A 15,266-nucleotide genomic window follows, 5' to 3' on the forward strand; every position below is an offset into this window, starting at 1 on the left:
CGGGTCAGACTGGAACGCACCTCACTATGTCCGTGCCGTGTCCCACACCTCACACCATGGGCTCAGCCTTCCCTCAGGAGCTTCCCACACGGCTGGGGACTGCGACGCACCTCACTCGGTCTGTACCGTGTCCCACACCTCACACCATGGGCTCAGACTTCCCTCAGGAGCTTCCCACACGGCTGGGTACTGGAACGCACCTCACTCGGTCCGTGCCGTGTCCCACAGCTCATAGCACCGCTACCATGGCAGCACCGCAGGCACCGCTGGCACGGTACCACACACCGCAGATCCTGAGAGCTTCTGACGGGCCCGGCCCGGGCTCCGGTGGGTGAGCGGGACGGGAGAAGTGAGAGGCAGCCATGAAGAAGTAAACTGTGGGACACAACTGCGGGACAAGCGGCCGGGGGCTCAGCCCCGCTGTCCCTGAGGGTCAGAACCCGGTCCCGGCTCAGCCCCGCTGTCCCGGAGGGTCAGGGCCCGCTCCCGGCTCAGCCCCGCGGTCCCGGAGGGTTCTGCGGGCGGCACGCGCCGTTCCCGCCGGCGGGAGATGTCTTCCGGGACCTCCCGGCCACAGGAGGGCGGCAAAAGGCGCGGAGCCAGAGGGCACCGAGGAGCGGCGCTCTCGGTGGTACTTTACGTCATCAAGGCGCGCTGGCGGCAGGAGCTGTGAGGGCGGTTTGCCGAGCGCTGCTGTCGGGATTGCTTTCGGAAAGACATGACCACACAGGTAATTAAAAACACAGCGTTACCTAAGCTGACTGCTGGCTTGAGGTGTGTATGTATATATATAGGCTGCTCATGTGTAATATTAATTATTTTTTCTTTTTAGTACGGTATTCTCTTCAAGCAAGAGCAAGGTGAGCAAACGCTAACGGGTATTGAGCAATGTCGGTGTTCTGGGATGATGTAAAGTTTATAATGATATAAAGTTTATAATGGCAGGTATCTGTGTGAGGAGACCTGGTGATGTTTATATTAGGCATGAATCTGTGTAACTCAGAAGCAGCTTTGCTGCTTTTTCAACACTGACGCTGGTAACACAACACATTGCATATTTCGGAACAAAGAAAACAGTGACAAGGCTCTTGGAGCACTCAATAGACATGAGGAACGAGGTGGGGGGGGTCCTATTGCCAACATTGCAGCCAGCAATTTCAGCATTACCAAAACTGGTTGAGGTCTTCTATCAGAAGAAAATACTTAATTTTTCATTCCTCTGCTTATATTCTCTTTTAGCTCACGATGATGCCATTTGGTCAGTTGCCTGGGGAAAAAATAAAAATGATGGTTCTGAAACAGTGATCTCTGGCTCTCTGGATGATCTGGTAAAGGTCTGGAAGTGGTGAGTGCTCCATGTTAACCTGTGTTAGGCCTTGGAAGTAGTCAGTGTGGAGCAGCCTTGAATTCCCAGTCTGCAGGGATGGTAGCAGTTACCTCAGGGAAGGGGTAGCCTGGCACACAGAGCTGCCACTTTGAGCAAGCTTATCTCCACTGGTGTGTGCTTTCTGTTGGAGTAGTAGCATGCTGGTGTGCTTTCATTTCTAAAGAATGAGAATCCTTTTGAAAATGCATGTCAGAGGATACTTCATGCACTTCTTAACCAAAAAATGAGCAATTCATCTTTTGATGAGACAAGGTGTTTGGAGATGAGTATTGTGAAAGCAGTAATGGGAATAGTGGGAAAGAGGAAATTATGTCTTCCTTTTTTATTGAGAAAAAGTCCTGATAATCCTTATGGAAGTGTGCTTTTGCAAATAAGTTATTGTGTATCTTAGGCAGGCAGAGCAGTGTGAGGATGTGCTTCACTTCAGTGGCAGGTTTAGCTTGTGAAAATGTCGGTGATGGCTTGTTGTGCTGAGCTCACAGGTGAACACCAGCTCTGTGAGCACCCCCAGACTGGTGTGTGCTGGATGTCTTTTGATGGGATGGCTTCCAGACTTAGGATGAAGTACCTGCTTTGGAGGAATTTGCTAAATTATTGATCTGTCAGTTCTTTAAGTCCAGAGAGTTTGTGTGTAGCCCTTGGCATTTGTGGGAGGATTGGATTGCCCTGTGTTGGACAAGCAGAGGAATGTGGATTGATTGTTTGGTGTGAGGCTGGGGATCGTTCCAGCTGTTTCCAGCCAGGCTCTCCTTCCCTTGCACTGCAGGAATGATGAGAAGCTGGACCTGCAGTGGACTTTGGAGGGTCACCAGCTGGGGGTGGTGTCAGTGGACATCAGCCACACGGGGGCCATTGCAGCATCCAGCTCCCTGGACGCCCACATCCGCCTCTGGGACCTGGACACTGGCAAACAGATCAAATCCATAGATGCTGGTCCTGGTGAGTCACCAGTGCTGAGCTGGCTCTGCAGAGAGCACTGTCACTCTTCTGGCAAACACTGAGCACTGGGGCATTGGGGTGTACCAGGGGATTGAGGTCTCTGGGGGGGGTTTAATCTTTTCTGTATTTGCAGAAGTCTTAAATGTTTTATGAACTCAACACAAAGCAGCATCAGACAATTTCACATTTATTTTTACACACTACTTGTGCTTTCTCTGGTACGCATACTTGGCTTTTTGCTGCATGCATAAAGCAGAATGGAAAGCAGCTTGCTCTTACATATTGGTAAAGAGGTATTTGGAAGAAAGAATTCAAGTGCTTATTCAGATGGATTTACAAAGGAGCTCTGACCATTCTTCATAACACTGCAGTGAACTTGATCCTTTTTTATCCATCATGTCCAGTCCTGAGAAAGCAAGTCACAACAGTTATCAAAGTCAACAATGCTAATGTTCTCCAAGCTAGAATTCAGGGCCTAAGGTCTTATTCCAAGTGTTCCATGAGTCCACTGGAACTCATGAATTTAAGAACAGTCTTGCAGTGTTTTAGGGAACTAATATTAAGCTTTTAGGTTAAAAAAAGTGAATTACATTGTGCCAGATAAATACATTGCAGTGCTGTGAAAAATGATGGGTTTTGACATTCAGTCACAAGAATGTCATCTGTGTTATGTTTGTATATCTGCATTTCTCCTGCATCTTCTATGCTTTGCTATGTACTAGTGTTTTCAGTAGTTTCAGTCTTTTGCTACCAGGAAAAAATTAAGAATTTAGACTTAACTGATACAGTCTTAAATTCTAAATTTATTGTTACACGAGGGTCTCATAAGATCAGACTTTTACTAGAAATGTCATATTTTACTGAATGTTAGTAAGGGGCTCAAGATAAGCTCCATTAATTACATAGAAGGGGCAACTTGATGAGCTTGTGCAGTCTTAGAAGGTTGACCATCTAAACAGATGCATACAGAGCTGAGACTTTTGAATAAGAACCAGGTACAGGATCCAGCTAACTGGTTTTTATTTTTTAATGCAGTTGATGCTTGGTCCCTGGCTTTTTCACCTGATTCCCAGTACCTTGCAACAGGAAGTCATGTGGGGAAAGTAAATATTTTCGGTGTTGAAACTGGAAAAAAAGAATATTCTCTGGACACCAGAGGGAAGTTCATCCTTAGCATTGCATATGTAAGAAGCACAGTTGATAATTCCTTATGAGAAATTGCTTTTGCTGTAATATGTTGTAAAAAGTTATTTTTATTTCCATCTATGACTTTATCTCTACAATGATACTAAGTGACAGCCATAGTTCCAAATACAAATTGTGTGACATTTGCCCCTACACATCTGGAAAATATATTTGGGTTCTTGCTTATAGTCTTGGGGATTTTTGGAGCCCAGGTATCTTGCATAGATCATTATTTGTGAAAAGTTGCCAAGGGAATGTCAGGGCTTGCACAGCATAAAAGCACACAGATTTTGAATCATACTTTTTGTGTTTTATTGCAGAGTCCAGATGGAAAATACTTGGCCAGTGGAGCAATAGATGGCATTATCAATATTTTTGATATTGCGACTGGAAAACTTCTGCATACGCTAGAAGGTATGGTTTGGTTATTTACAGTGCCCAAATTCTGGCCTCATATCTGACAAAATTAAAGGATATGATGCAAGTCAGAATTCTATCAACAGCCATGGCTAAAGTGAGTTGGCATTTTTTGTCCAGTAGACAGTACTTAGTTATTTAGTGTGCTCTAACCTGAGCCATTTAAAATATTAGAGGCAAACCGTAAACTCAGGCTTGCATCATAAATGCCTTTTTAAAAGGTACAGTCAGTAATGCTTAGCTAAATTCCTAAATTGTAGCACCTTGTATTGCAGAGAAGTGCAAGGGAGTGAAGCCAAGGCAAATGCTGCCATGCATATGCTTTTTCTTTTCCTTAACGTATTTGTTCTGAAGGAATTTTTTGCTGTTCTTAAAAATAAATGAACATTTTATAGTATAGAAGACATGCATTTTTTCTAACAGATAAGTGGGCTTTTAATCTTCATTCAGTTTCTGCCCAAACCCCAAGTGCTTAAATATGCATACTATAAAATATGACATGATTTCTAATACAGACCTAGAGCTGGAAGAACCAAGATGATCTGTGTGGCAGACATGCCTTAACATTCACAGCTGGGAATTGCTGTCCCTTTCTCTTCTCTGGTGTGGGGAGAGCCTCTGGAGCAAGAGAGGCTCCTGCTCTGTGTGTGTGAGAGCAGTGCCAGCCCTGCCCTGTGTGTGTGAGAGCAGTGCCAGCCCTGCCCTGTGTGTGTGAGAGCAGTGCCAGCCCTGCCCTGTATCCCTGTGCCCACAGGCCATGCCATGCCCATCCGCTCGCTGACCTTCTCCCCTGACTCCCAGCTCCTGGTCACTGCCTCCGACGACGGCTACATCAAAATCTATGATGTGTGAGTGGGGACTGCAACTGCTTAGTGAGGCTGATACTGTGAAACACATATCAAACCCTCGGCTCTCCAGAACTCTTTCAGCTTTTGGTGACTTTTTATGTAATAAGTAATCGGTGATCATTATATACTACATTCTTAGATGCTGTTTTTAAAAGTGTAGAGGTAGAAGAAAGTTGGAACTTGAAAACAAATTACTTTCATCATATTTGCCTGTAGGCAATAAGCTAATTCTTCAGTTTATCTGTACTGTGAGCTTGTTCACCCTTCCTAAACACCTGTTCAGTATACAAGAAATTATATTTGTGACCTATATTTATGACCTATTTCTGTTGCATCATGCAATACCTTTGAATACCCTGGGGAGGATAAACCTGCATTGCTTTGGCTTTGGTGAAACTATTTGTCCTCCAGTGTATCTTCCTAGTGACTTTTTTTAGTAACTATTTGAAATGGAAAAACAGAATCTGCTGTAACACCAGTTCAGCTTGGATGAACAAACGTCCAGAAGTCACCTTCCATTCAGCCATTCCTGATTGCACTAGCTAGAGTATATTCCTGTTGCTTTTTCCCTGGAATTCACAAACAAATGTTAACATGTTCTTTCCACAGGCAACATGCAAACCTGGCTGGCACATTAAGTGGTCATGGATCCTGGGTTTTGAATGTAGCATTTTGTCCTGATGATACCCATTTTGTTTCCAGGTATTAAATTTTTATGATTACTGAAAAGAAAAAAAAATATAAGGGGAAATGGATCATAAAAATTAAATTTGTACAACTTGCAGTGGGATCTAATGAAATAACATAAAATTTAAAGACTTGAGCCAGTCTGTGATGTGAGAGCATTTTACAGGGTAAGTCACCACTGCAGTGTAGGTCCTGACAAGTAAAAAACACCTAACCTAAGAGAAGGGTACTTTGATTCTAAATAGCTTAAAAATTGCTGTTTAATCAATAATTGCAACCTAAACTAGTAGTACATTAATCTACTTGAACTTTAGTATTAATTTTGAAAACAGCTGAGGCAGCTTGGGGACCAAGTACATGTAACAGGAATTTCCCTATCCAGAGAACTTGCCTGAAATAATTTTTTGGCCAAAATGAGTCTTCATTTTCACACTGCAGATGTTGAAACAGTAAATTTATTAAAGGTAATGAAACCTGGCAGAAGATGCAGTCCTTTGGTAGCTCATCCCTGTATTTGATGGGTGAAAGAGGGTTTCATATGTCTACCATATTAATGGTACCCTTTAATGTTTGCATTAAACTTTAGGTAATCTATTAATGTAAACATTGATCAGTATTATTTGTCTTTCAGTTCATCTGATAAAAGTGTAAAAGTTTGGGATGCTGGAACAAGGACCTGTGTCCATACTTTCTTTGACCACCAAGATCAGGTATGGCTGCTATTCCTTCAGTTCCCAAGCTCCCAGCAGAGCTTGTTTGGTTGTGCATATTTGTGCTTCACCTTGGTGCTGCAGCTCCAGGATTGCAGTGATGCAACTTCAGCTTGTAAAATTTCATTAAGCAAGTTGTGGTTATATAGCACTTAATATTGAACTAGTACTCCCAAGTAATTAACATTCTTCAGGCCCAAATAAAGGCAATCCTGAGTGGCCAAAGTCTCACCAGACTCTTTAGTTGTTACCTTTGATTCTAGCCTTACTTATTTCTGTGACTTACACAGCATGTGCTGTGGAAGGGTGGAAATAATTTAAAAGGATGGAACTACCTAAACAGATGCCTGAAAGCAGCCTGGAAACTGGGGAGTTTTTCCTTCTCCAGTGTCTGTAATACTGTGGGTTTTAAATTTGCTGCTCAGTGATAGCTACCTGTGAGGGAAGGAGTTAGCTTTCTACCCCTTTCTCTGCGCAAGTGTCAGGTGATAAATGAACAATGTTATGTTTTAATGGATCACTGAGCAAGAAACAAAGAATATTCTGCCAGATTTTGTTACAATGTTTTCAGCGGTTTTAGTTTTGCAGTACCAAGCGGGAGTTGATTCACACTGTTGCTGTAGCTGTTGTGCATAATTTCATTCAGTCTGTGGCCAGCAGAGATATGTCAGGGTTACATCTCAGTTATTGGGAGTGCTGGGTTTGGTATTAATGCAAAGTAGCGTTAGTAGTACAAGAGTGCCCAAACATTCTGTGGTCAGCACACCCACCCTGCATTTCACATTCAGCAGCCTTCCTGATGTCATTCTGATGGAGAGGGGGCACTTGACAGCTTGTGTAACTCTCAAACCATAGGACTGAGATGCATTTTTCTATGTAAGTTTTGCACTGGTAGGGAAATGGTTCTCTGGAAGAGCTCAAGGATAAACCAGATCATTTTTCAGTCTGCCATGACATGTCAGTCTGCATGACAAATACTTCCTCGCTTGCTTTCCTGCACTGTAAAATGCTGTTTTCAGAAAGGGCTGCAGGATGGGCATGAGTGAAAATGCTTGTGCTATTGGTGCAAACTGGGGCAAGCAGTTTGGAGTAGCTGTGGCTGCTGTAACCCCCTGGCCACAGGTGTGGCTCCTGCAGGGCAGTGTCCTGCACCAGTTCTGATCTGGTGACTTCAATAACCCTTCCTCTACTGCTTATAATAAATGTGAGTGCCACAACAATGCTTTTTTGTTGTCCTCTCTTGCTAAATTTGCATATGTCTTTATTTACAGGTTTGGGGAGTGAAATACAATGGAAGTGGGTCCAAAATTGTGTCTGTTGGTGATGACCAAGAAATTCATATTTATGACTGCCCAGTTTAAATGTCTTGACTCAGATGCTTCAGTAAATCTCCTGTAGCAGTTTCAAGGGACTATGTAATTTTATATATGATAAAAGCATTTCATAACAATCTGCAAAATCAGGTATGTTTATATCTAATTTGGATTTTGTTTAGCATGAAAGCTTTACTTTTTTAAAATAAAAGCTACAGCTCCAAGTCCTCATGTCTAATTCTTGGAAAAAAATTCATTTTGGAAAAACATAGTCATAGGTGAAGTACTCAGTTAATCGCCCCTGCCTTTAAACAGAAATAGAGTAGAGCTGGATGGCATGGGCTGAGTGTCACAGCAGCTTATTTTAGCAGAAGGAAAAGGACTGAGGCTGTGTTACAGACATGGGAAATGACAGCCTCAGCTTAAGCTGAACACCTGTTTCAATAATTGTGTGGTAAATGGACATAGATCATTCAGCATGGTTTAATTTCACTTAAGGGGATCGATCACTTGTTTCTAACCGTCACTTACCACAAACACTACCAGTAAATAGATAAAAGGGAAAAAAGCTTTAATGGGATCACTCTACTGTGCTATCATGTATGTTATCAAACAGCAGCACTATACCAAATGCAGCTGGTTTTGGTTTATTCATTTTAGTTAAGGCACAAGTATACAATGCCTATGAAGTAAAAACCCTTTCTAGGAAGGCTGAAATACAAACCTTGAGCTTCTGGAAGGTCAAACTTTTATTTGGAAGTATTTGCTTGTATGTAACACATTAAAGGAGAGCTTGTAACCTCAGGTCACACAGAGAAGCACGGGAAGGAATGCTACTGTAAACCCACAGAACACAGGAAGAGAGGGCTATGAGGCAGAGGAGGGCATGCACAAAATGCTTCTGGAAATACAAAATGAGACAGGTATGAGTGGTGGTACAGCTAATACAAAGTTGAATATTGAGGATAATCTAGACAAGATGACAGGAGTCTGAGCTTAGAAGAACTTGTTTAAATAAAGGTGGTTCTAGAGTGGCTTAGAGAGTACAAGAGAAGCATGAAAAAAAGGTGAAGTACTATTTATTAGAAGTCATTCTGATATGTTTTATTCTATGAAATTAATTTTCCAGTATGAAAGTATTTACATAAGACACTCCACTTAGCCTCTATCAATATTGCCCAAGTCATATAGAAACAGCACAGGTGAAATAATTTGAGAACCTTCACAGCAAGGAAAATGCATTACCAACTCAGTTGGTTCTCAGCTGTATGACATTGGCTTATATAGAAAGACTGCAAGAACACAATATAAATTAGTTAAAAAAAGGTGATACTGACAGCGCAGCAACTCAATTTGCTGAACACAAAAATCACAAGCAGTGGCTATTACAGCCATGCAGTTTTCATTGTGAAAATTTACATCTTAGATGACATCCACTCCACCTTGCTTTAAGATGCCTGACATTGTACTCCTGTTCTTGGACCTTCCTCATCTTCCTCATATGCTTCTCCAGCACTGTTGCGGTAGGTTTGCTCGTTGGGATCAAAATCTTCCAGGTCTACCTGATCCATCTCATCTGTAACCATAACATCTTCTCGCTGAGGAAGCAGAGCCTCCAGCAGAGACAGCTTCTCCCTTGGCAGCCAGTAGTGCTCTGGAAACTGGACCTGCAATTTTACACATTTTTAAAAATGAGTGTTTATTCTCTGTGAACACAAGTATGCTGGCTACAGAAAAGCATGCAGCTTACCAGAAACTGTATGATCAGGCTGCCTTTGTCCATTGGGGATTTGTAGACAGGCATCCCTTCGTTGTAGATGCACTTTAGGTCACCATGTTTTATCACTTCACCTATGAAGCAAGAGGTATAAGTGGGCTGCTGAGATGGGACAGGCATTTTGCAGCCACACCGGGCAGGGCTGTACACAAGCAATGTGTACACAAGTATGGCTCCTCAGGGAGATCATAACCAATTCACAACAGAGAACTCAAGCTGTACAGAACTTAAGGCCATTTAAGTATTTCCCTTGCTGTAATAGAAATCAGCTTTTCTTGGCACAGCCTTCAAGCTGAATAAACTGAAAATTTAGTAGAATTTAAGATTCTTGCCTCTTAAATATTTTCCTGGCTATCCACCAACTGGGGCTGAGGTTTATGAAGAAGTATTTGACAGCTTTAGCTATAACTCTGCATGTTTTAGAAAGAGCCACAACAGAGAGCCAACTAAATTAAGTGACTGCCTCGGGAACCTGCTGCATCATCTGTTTAGAAAAATAAATCCCAAATAGAACAATCTCCAAAAACTCCAGTCCAGGTACAATTAAACAGGCAAGCAGCTGACAGTTGACATAGTATTAGAACTCTTAAAGACCTACCTGGCCTAGTAGATATGACAAGAACTCTGTTGTCCAGAGTTTCAATTGTCTTTCTGAAACCACATAAGGCCTCCGAGAGTTGAATTCTCATTTTTGTGATTAAGTCATGCCCTCGTCTCTGAAAGACACTGTGATCCTTTTGATCAAGCACAATTATAACATCACCAGGCTCCAAATCAGGCTCTTGGTCACCTTCTCCATGAAATACTATCTTCTGACCATCTTTCATACCTGAGGAGAAGAAACCCATTTATTCTCTGCAAAACCACAGACTATTACAGACAATTATTAGGGAACCAGTACAAACACACATTTCTTACCTTTATCAACATGAACTTCTATGATCTTTTTTTCTCTTACAACCTTACAGCCATTGCAGTTGTCACACCTGTCCTTCGGGTTTATTCTTTCACCTTGGCCTTTGCATTCTGGGCACACAGTTTGGATTTGCTGCACCATGCCAGGTCCAATCTGCTGAACTATAACTTGCATCCCTCTTCCTTTACACACAGGACATTTTTCTACTGCCCCTCTCTTTCCGCCATAACCTTTGACAAAAGAGTTAAATTGGATCTCAGTCTCAAAAATTTACAGAAATCAGGCTGGAACTCAGTGACTTCAAGAGCCTACTAGGTAACTTAAGAGTAGTTCAGTAATGGAATTAAGTTGCCATCACAAAACATGCCCCACAAGCTGGAAGATTCTACAATCAAAATGCTTATACAGTTTACTGTATTAGCCTCTGCCCCAGCCCCCAGCAAATCCTGGTGTCCAAGGAACTGTCAGCATACCAAACTCAAGACATAAACATTCCATTAATACTTGGAAAAGAATCTGCTTACTAAATATTTATCAGACTACTAAGATACAAGACCTTATTAAAATTTACCTCAAAGAGCACCAGTCATTAGGGAGTACTTAACTATAAAATTAGTAGCATAACACGAGCTAGACTTCCACCCACAACAATTAATGAAGTTTTACAGAATAGACATTTACATCTAAGATAATTTTAATTTAGTTACCCCTAACTGCCTGCAACTCACAGGAAGTTTTAGTTTGTGATTAGAACAATCACTTAGTAACACTGTGGTTGAGAGACTTATTCTTGGTTAAGTGTAAGTAAGAATTAAATACCCTGGCAGACTTTCAGGGATCAGGCAAAGAAAAAAGAGAGAAAAGTAAGGAAGTCTTCAGACTTTTTTCTCAGCCCCAGACAATCCACACAAACACACACACAAAAAAAACTTGAAGAGGGGTTTGAAACCACTGCTTGGTTGTTTTTTTTTTTTTTTTTTTTTTTACCTTCACACTTTGCACAAATAACGTTCTTTTGCAGTGCCAGCTTCCTTGTAATACCATTATATAGGTCTTCAAGAGATACACCTAACTGGTGCACCACATTTTTGCCTTTAGAAAAACAAAAGGAAAATATTAATACTTGTTCAGCTCCTCTGAAGACAAATGTTCATGCACAGTCTCACTGAGGAAATGCAGAGTTCAGTCCAAACTTTGAACACAACTCAGCCCCCTTAAAAGCATGTGCAGTTCCATCAGCTTCCACTAAGCTCCACCCATTTATGTCCGAACATAAAAGTTGAGCTGTAATTAAGCAAAGCATCATTAAAGCCACCCTATCCCTCCTTCTACTCCTAATTTTGTAAGCTTAACTGAAACAGCAAGATGCAAGGACACTACCAGCTTCAGATCTGCCAACTTAAAAGTTGCTATTAAGCCTGCCTATGAATTTCCATGCCACTTCACAGCATAATCTCAATGATTTTACAGCAAGTTACCACTTGATCCTTTAACAGGCATTGGGCATGGAGGAGACAAAAATCATACTGTGCTTTTGGCAGCATACTGTACTCAGTTTCATGTAATTTCTCCCAAATATTTTCATGAGTTTTAAAATTACTGAAGTTTAAGTTGATGGTGTCCTTTGAAGCAAGTTGCCCAAAAGCATATGAGCAAGTGAGGCACAAATTTGGAAAAAAAGGTAACTTAAACAGCTCGAAGTCAACTGCTGACTTACGAATGTTTCCCCCTCCCCTACAGACTACCCATTCCCCCTTCAACAAAAAATAAACAGAACTTAGCAGAAAGATGGCTATGGCTAAGCCATGTTATCTACTTTATTAGAATCTTAGTGCTAGAGTAACTGGAAAAACCATAGTTTACTTATTCTATTGTTGCAACAAGTAATATCCACACTATGTGCACTCAGCAGAACAGCAGTACCATAGCACAGGTGTTTTATGCTTAAGTGCATGGTTAGAGTTTCTAGAACTTGTTTAGAACTGTGTACCTCTTCTCTCTCTATTCATTCGGCCTCCACCACCAAAGAACATGTCAAAGATGTCCATGGGTGAAGAGAAGCTGCCGCCACTCAGGCCTCCTTCTTTAATAGCCTGCTCCCCACCCTGGTCATAGAGGTCCCTTTTCTTTGGGTCCGACAGAACTTCATATGCCTGGGATATAAGTTTAAACTAAAAAGAAAAAAGAAGCTCTGAACAACTATGACCAAGAGGAAAAGTAGCCCTCTCATACCCAGCTCCATCTACAGATGGAGCCACTACAGCACCCTCTCGGAGCACGTTTCCAAAAGGAAACTCCCTGGGTAACAGACTATAATAGCACGCTTCTGTCCAGGAAAACCACCCCTTTCCTCCCTCTCCCCCCTCCTCCCGTGTTTTAAGTGGGCTCAACTCAGTCCCATCCACCTTACCAAAATATGCCAACTACGTTTTGTTGATTGTGGCAGTTGCAACAACCACAACCTCTAACAGATCCATTTAGAAAGGAATATGGGACTAGCCCTGAAATCCTACAGGTGCCTAGCTCTCGTGGCCACAGCAGTGCCAGTCAGCCTAGAGCTACACGGGGATCCTCCACGCCTGCTGAGCCGGTACATCCAGCTACCTCACAGATTTATGTCACCAGACACTGCTGTTGCTTACTCATCACAAACACAAGGACTTAGATACATATCAAAACACCCACTTTAACAAAACAATTACGGAATTTTCTGAAATAGCCATGAAGAATTTCCTATTACTAAGACTACCATCTAAATCTTTAAATAAAATTTGCTATTACTGGAATGACCATTTTCATTTTAAACTTCATTTACTCATGGCCATGTAAAGTGGTTTAAACACAAAAAGCAGGCCCAAAATAAATGCAGAAAAGGTTACCTTTGACTAGGCTACTGCTTGAGTTCTTTAAATTAATATTCTAGGCATGTAAATATGGACCTTCTATTCCTATATTAAGGTATTAACAGACAGCTTTTAGATAAACAACCCCATAATTTGTGTTTTCCATGGCTCTCCGTTGTAGTGCTCGTTTATCACCCAAGCTAACACGGGCAGCTGAGCGGGTCTGTGCTGATAGCATGTAAAAGAATTCACTTTTAAGCAGTCCACCCATGTGCACCCAGTGATTCTGTGGGGATAGTTACCTTGGACATCTGCATTAGAATTTTTCTCTGAAAAAAACTCATCCTGTTCAGGAACACAAATCCATCCAGCACAACAGTGCTAGCAGCTGGATGCACCTACCAGCCTCTTCAACATCCGAAATCACACTGGCCACTGGCACACCAGAAATCCTTCCAGCTTTGCCGGTTTTAACCGGCTCCTCTAAGGATGATCACCCTAACTATGAGGAAACTGGTACGCGCCACATCCAAAAGCAAGAAATGCCGCATCCCCTTTGCCACAGCTGGGCCGCCAGACCTGCTGCCAGGCCCACAGCTCCGAAAAGAGACCTGGAATAGGGGAGCCCTCACGTTCTGGCACTACGCTGCAGAATTTAATTGAGCTCACACTGGATGTAACAACGGCGTTGTTACTGTGGGAACCCGCGGTAACCGAGCCTCGGGCTCTCCCTGAAGAGCCGCCCACGCCGCGGTGAGCCCGGCCCAGTCCGGCCCGCCGGACGGGGCCTACCCCGCGCAGGGGCCGCAGGCGCCGCCGGAGCGCGGCGCACGGGCCTCAGCCCAGCCCCGGCCTAGCCCTGGCCCCGGCCCCCGGCCCCGCGTACCCGCTCGCCCTCGCTGGGGTTCTTGTCGGGATGGTACTTCAGCGCCAGCTTGCGGTAGGCGCGCTTGATCTCCTCGGAGGAGGCATTAGGCTTCACCTGCAGGATGTCGTAGTATTCCGTCTCCTTCACCATGGTGGGTGCCTGTGGGAGGACGCGCCGCGTTACCCTGGGCTCACCCCACGTTACCCCGCCCGGCACCCCGCCGAGGCCCCACGGGCCGCGCTCACCGCTGCGGCCGCTCCGCTGCACGCAACACAGCTACTACTGCCGCTGCCCAACCCCGGCGGCCCCGCCTCTTCCGCGGCCTTTATACAAGCCCCGGCCGAATCTTCTGGAATGACGCCGCGAGTGACGTCACGGGGCTGGAACGGTCTAGAACGCGTGACTGACGTCACCAGCGGTGCGCGCGGGGGCGGAGCCTCGGGGCGGGGCGGATTGGAGCTCAGTGTTTGACTCGGATCCCGCGGTACAGCGGGGTGGTGGTTCCTGAGCTCCGCGCGCACAAACCCGTGCTCGGGCAGTGGAGTACCGGGGAGCTGTAAATTGTTGTCTGTGCTAATGTGGTAACGCACGTCTATTCTTACCTCTTCTATATTGTTTTTCGATTTATACGTAATACCATTTCTCAGTAAAAGTTCCAAAAGAATATCTTTATTACATGGTTGCGCTTTCCATTAGGGTTAAGATGTGACTATTCTCTGGAGTTAAAAATAGATAAAAGACCACCCCGTATTTTGTATCTTTGAGTGTAACTTAGAAAGCTTCCCCGTGTCAGCTTTAGACGGATCTGGAATGCCGTGCGCCCGGCAGGCGCGAGGATCCTTCCTGGGGGGGGTCCCTCCTGAGGGTCCTTCGTAAGGGGTCTCTCCTGAGGAGTTCCTCCTGAGAGTCCTTCCTGAGGGGCCCCTCATTGTCGCCGCCTCCCGTGGCGTCGGTTTCACTCCCTGGTCTGTGAAATCCATAAATTGCACCGTACGATCTGCCCCACACGGTGTGTTAGATCTTGTTCTGGTTAATTAGCATATGGCTTTTTTGGTGCCTTGTTCCTTGGTATTTTGGGGCCTTTAACGTTGTACCCCTGCTCTGTATCTGTTTGTTACTTGCCCTTTCCTCAAGCCGGGCTGCCTGGAGCAGACTTGGAAGCTGGGCTAGTTTTCACCTTTCTCCAGATAACCGAAGGTCCTCAATTAATTATTTTCTGCTCAGGGGAAAGGAGATAACTGGTACTTGGGTGGACCTGAGCAAAAGCATATTTACATAGAAGATGGCAACTTAACGCTGAAAAATCTCAAGTGAAAAATACATAAAAGCTTCATGAACTGAGAGCAGATTTTGCTCAAATTTGAATAGAAAAGCTT

General features: G+C 43.7%; 3 protein-coding genes across 4 annotated transcripts in view; 2 read left to right on the forward strand and 1 right to left on the reverse strand.

The window, feature by feature from the left end:
• Window positions 1–630: 630 nt before the first annotated feature.
• SKIC8 (SKI8 subunit of superkiller complex) lies at window positions 631–7,710 on the forward strand. Its single transcript, XM_056499640.1, has 10 exons — window positions 631–730; window positions 833–860; window positions 1,240–1,345; window positions 2,154–2,326; window positions 3,362–3,510; window positions 3,832–3,925; window positions 4,683–4,776; window positions 5,386–5,478; window positions 6,095–6,173; window positions 7,445–7,710. Exons 1-10 carry the CDS (start codon window positions 719–721, stop codon window positions 7,532–7,534), a joined length of 918 nt encoding a protein of 305 aa, XP_056355615.1. The 5' UTR covers window positions 631–718; the 3' UTR covers window positions 7,535–7,710.
• On the reverse strand, window positions 6,089–14,412 carry DNAJA4 (DnaJ heat shock protein family (Hsp40) member A4). 2 transcript variants are annotated; one of them, XM_056499637.1, is made up of 8 exons: window positions 14,136–14,412; window positions 13,909–14,049; window positions 12,170–12,350; window positions 11,167–11,271; window positions 10,182–10,409; window positions 9,862–10,092; window positions 9,237–9,337; window positions 6,089–9,153 (listed from the first exon to the last, which is right to left on the reverse strand). In XM_056499637.1, the coding sequence occupies exons 2-8, from the start codon at window positions 14,038–14,040 to the stop codon at window positions 8,935–8,937; spliced, it is 1,197 nt and encodes a 398-aa protein (XP_056355612.1). In that variant the 5' UTR covers window positions 14,041–14,049; window positions 14,136–14,412; the 3' UTR covers window positions 6,089–8,934. The 2 variants fall into 2 exon arrangements, with proteins under 2 accessions (XP_056355612.1, XP_056355613.1); XM_056499638.1 differs by lacking the exons at window positions 12,170–12,350; window positions 14,136–14,412 and having other exon boundaries at window positions 13,909–13,990.
• Window positions 14,384–15,266, forward strand: part of ACSBG1 (acyl-CoA synthetase bubblegum family member 1) — a 42,109-nt gene continuing 41,226 nt past the window's right edge. The window contains exon 1 of the mRNA XM_056499636.1: window positions 14,384–14,471. The gene's annotated coding sequence lies outside the window, so the exon portion shown is untranslated. The remainder of the gene's footprint in view (window positions 14,472–15,266) is intronic.

Source organism: Oenanthe melanoleuca, chromosome 10 (genome assembly GCF_029582105.1).
Source record: "Oenanthe melanoleuca isolate GR-GAL-2019-014 chromosome 10, OMel1.0, whole genome shotgun sequence".
Taxonomy (NCBI): Eukaryota; Metazoa; Chordata; class Aves; order Passeriformes; family Muscicapidae; genus Oenanthe; species Oenanthe melanoleuca.

Bases quoted from the DNA above. Each gene is read 5' to 3' on its own strand.
- SKIC8 (XM_056499640.1), top strand. The intron at 3,511-3,831 runs GTAAGAAGCACA...GTTTTATTGCAG, and splicing joins TCATCCTTAGCATTGCATAT to AGTCCAGATGGAAAATACTT. The intron at 4,777-5,385 runs GTGAGTGGGGAC...TTCTTTCCACAG, and splicing joins TACATCAAAATCTATGATGT to GCAACATGCAAACCTGGCTG.
- DNAJA4 (XM_056499637.1), bottom strand. From the start codon at position 14,040: ATGGTGAAGGAGACGGAATACTACGACATCCTGCAGGTGAAGCCTAAT. The intron at 11,272-12,169 runs GTACACAGTTCT...GTTTTTCTAAAG, and splicing joins AATGAATAGAGAGAGAAGAG to GCAAAAATGTGGTGCACCAG. The intron at 10,093-10,181 runs GTAAGAAATGTG...TCTTCTCCTCAG, and splicing joins AGAAGTTCATGTTGATAAAG to GTATGAAAGATGGTCAGAAG.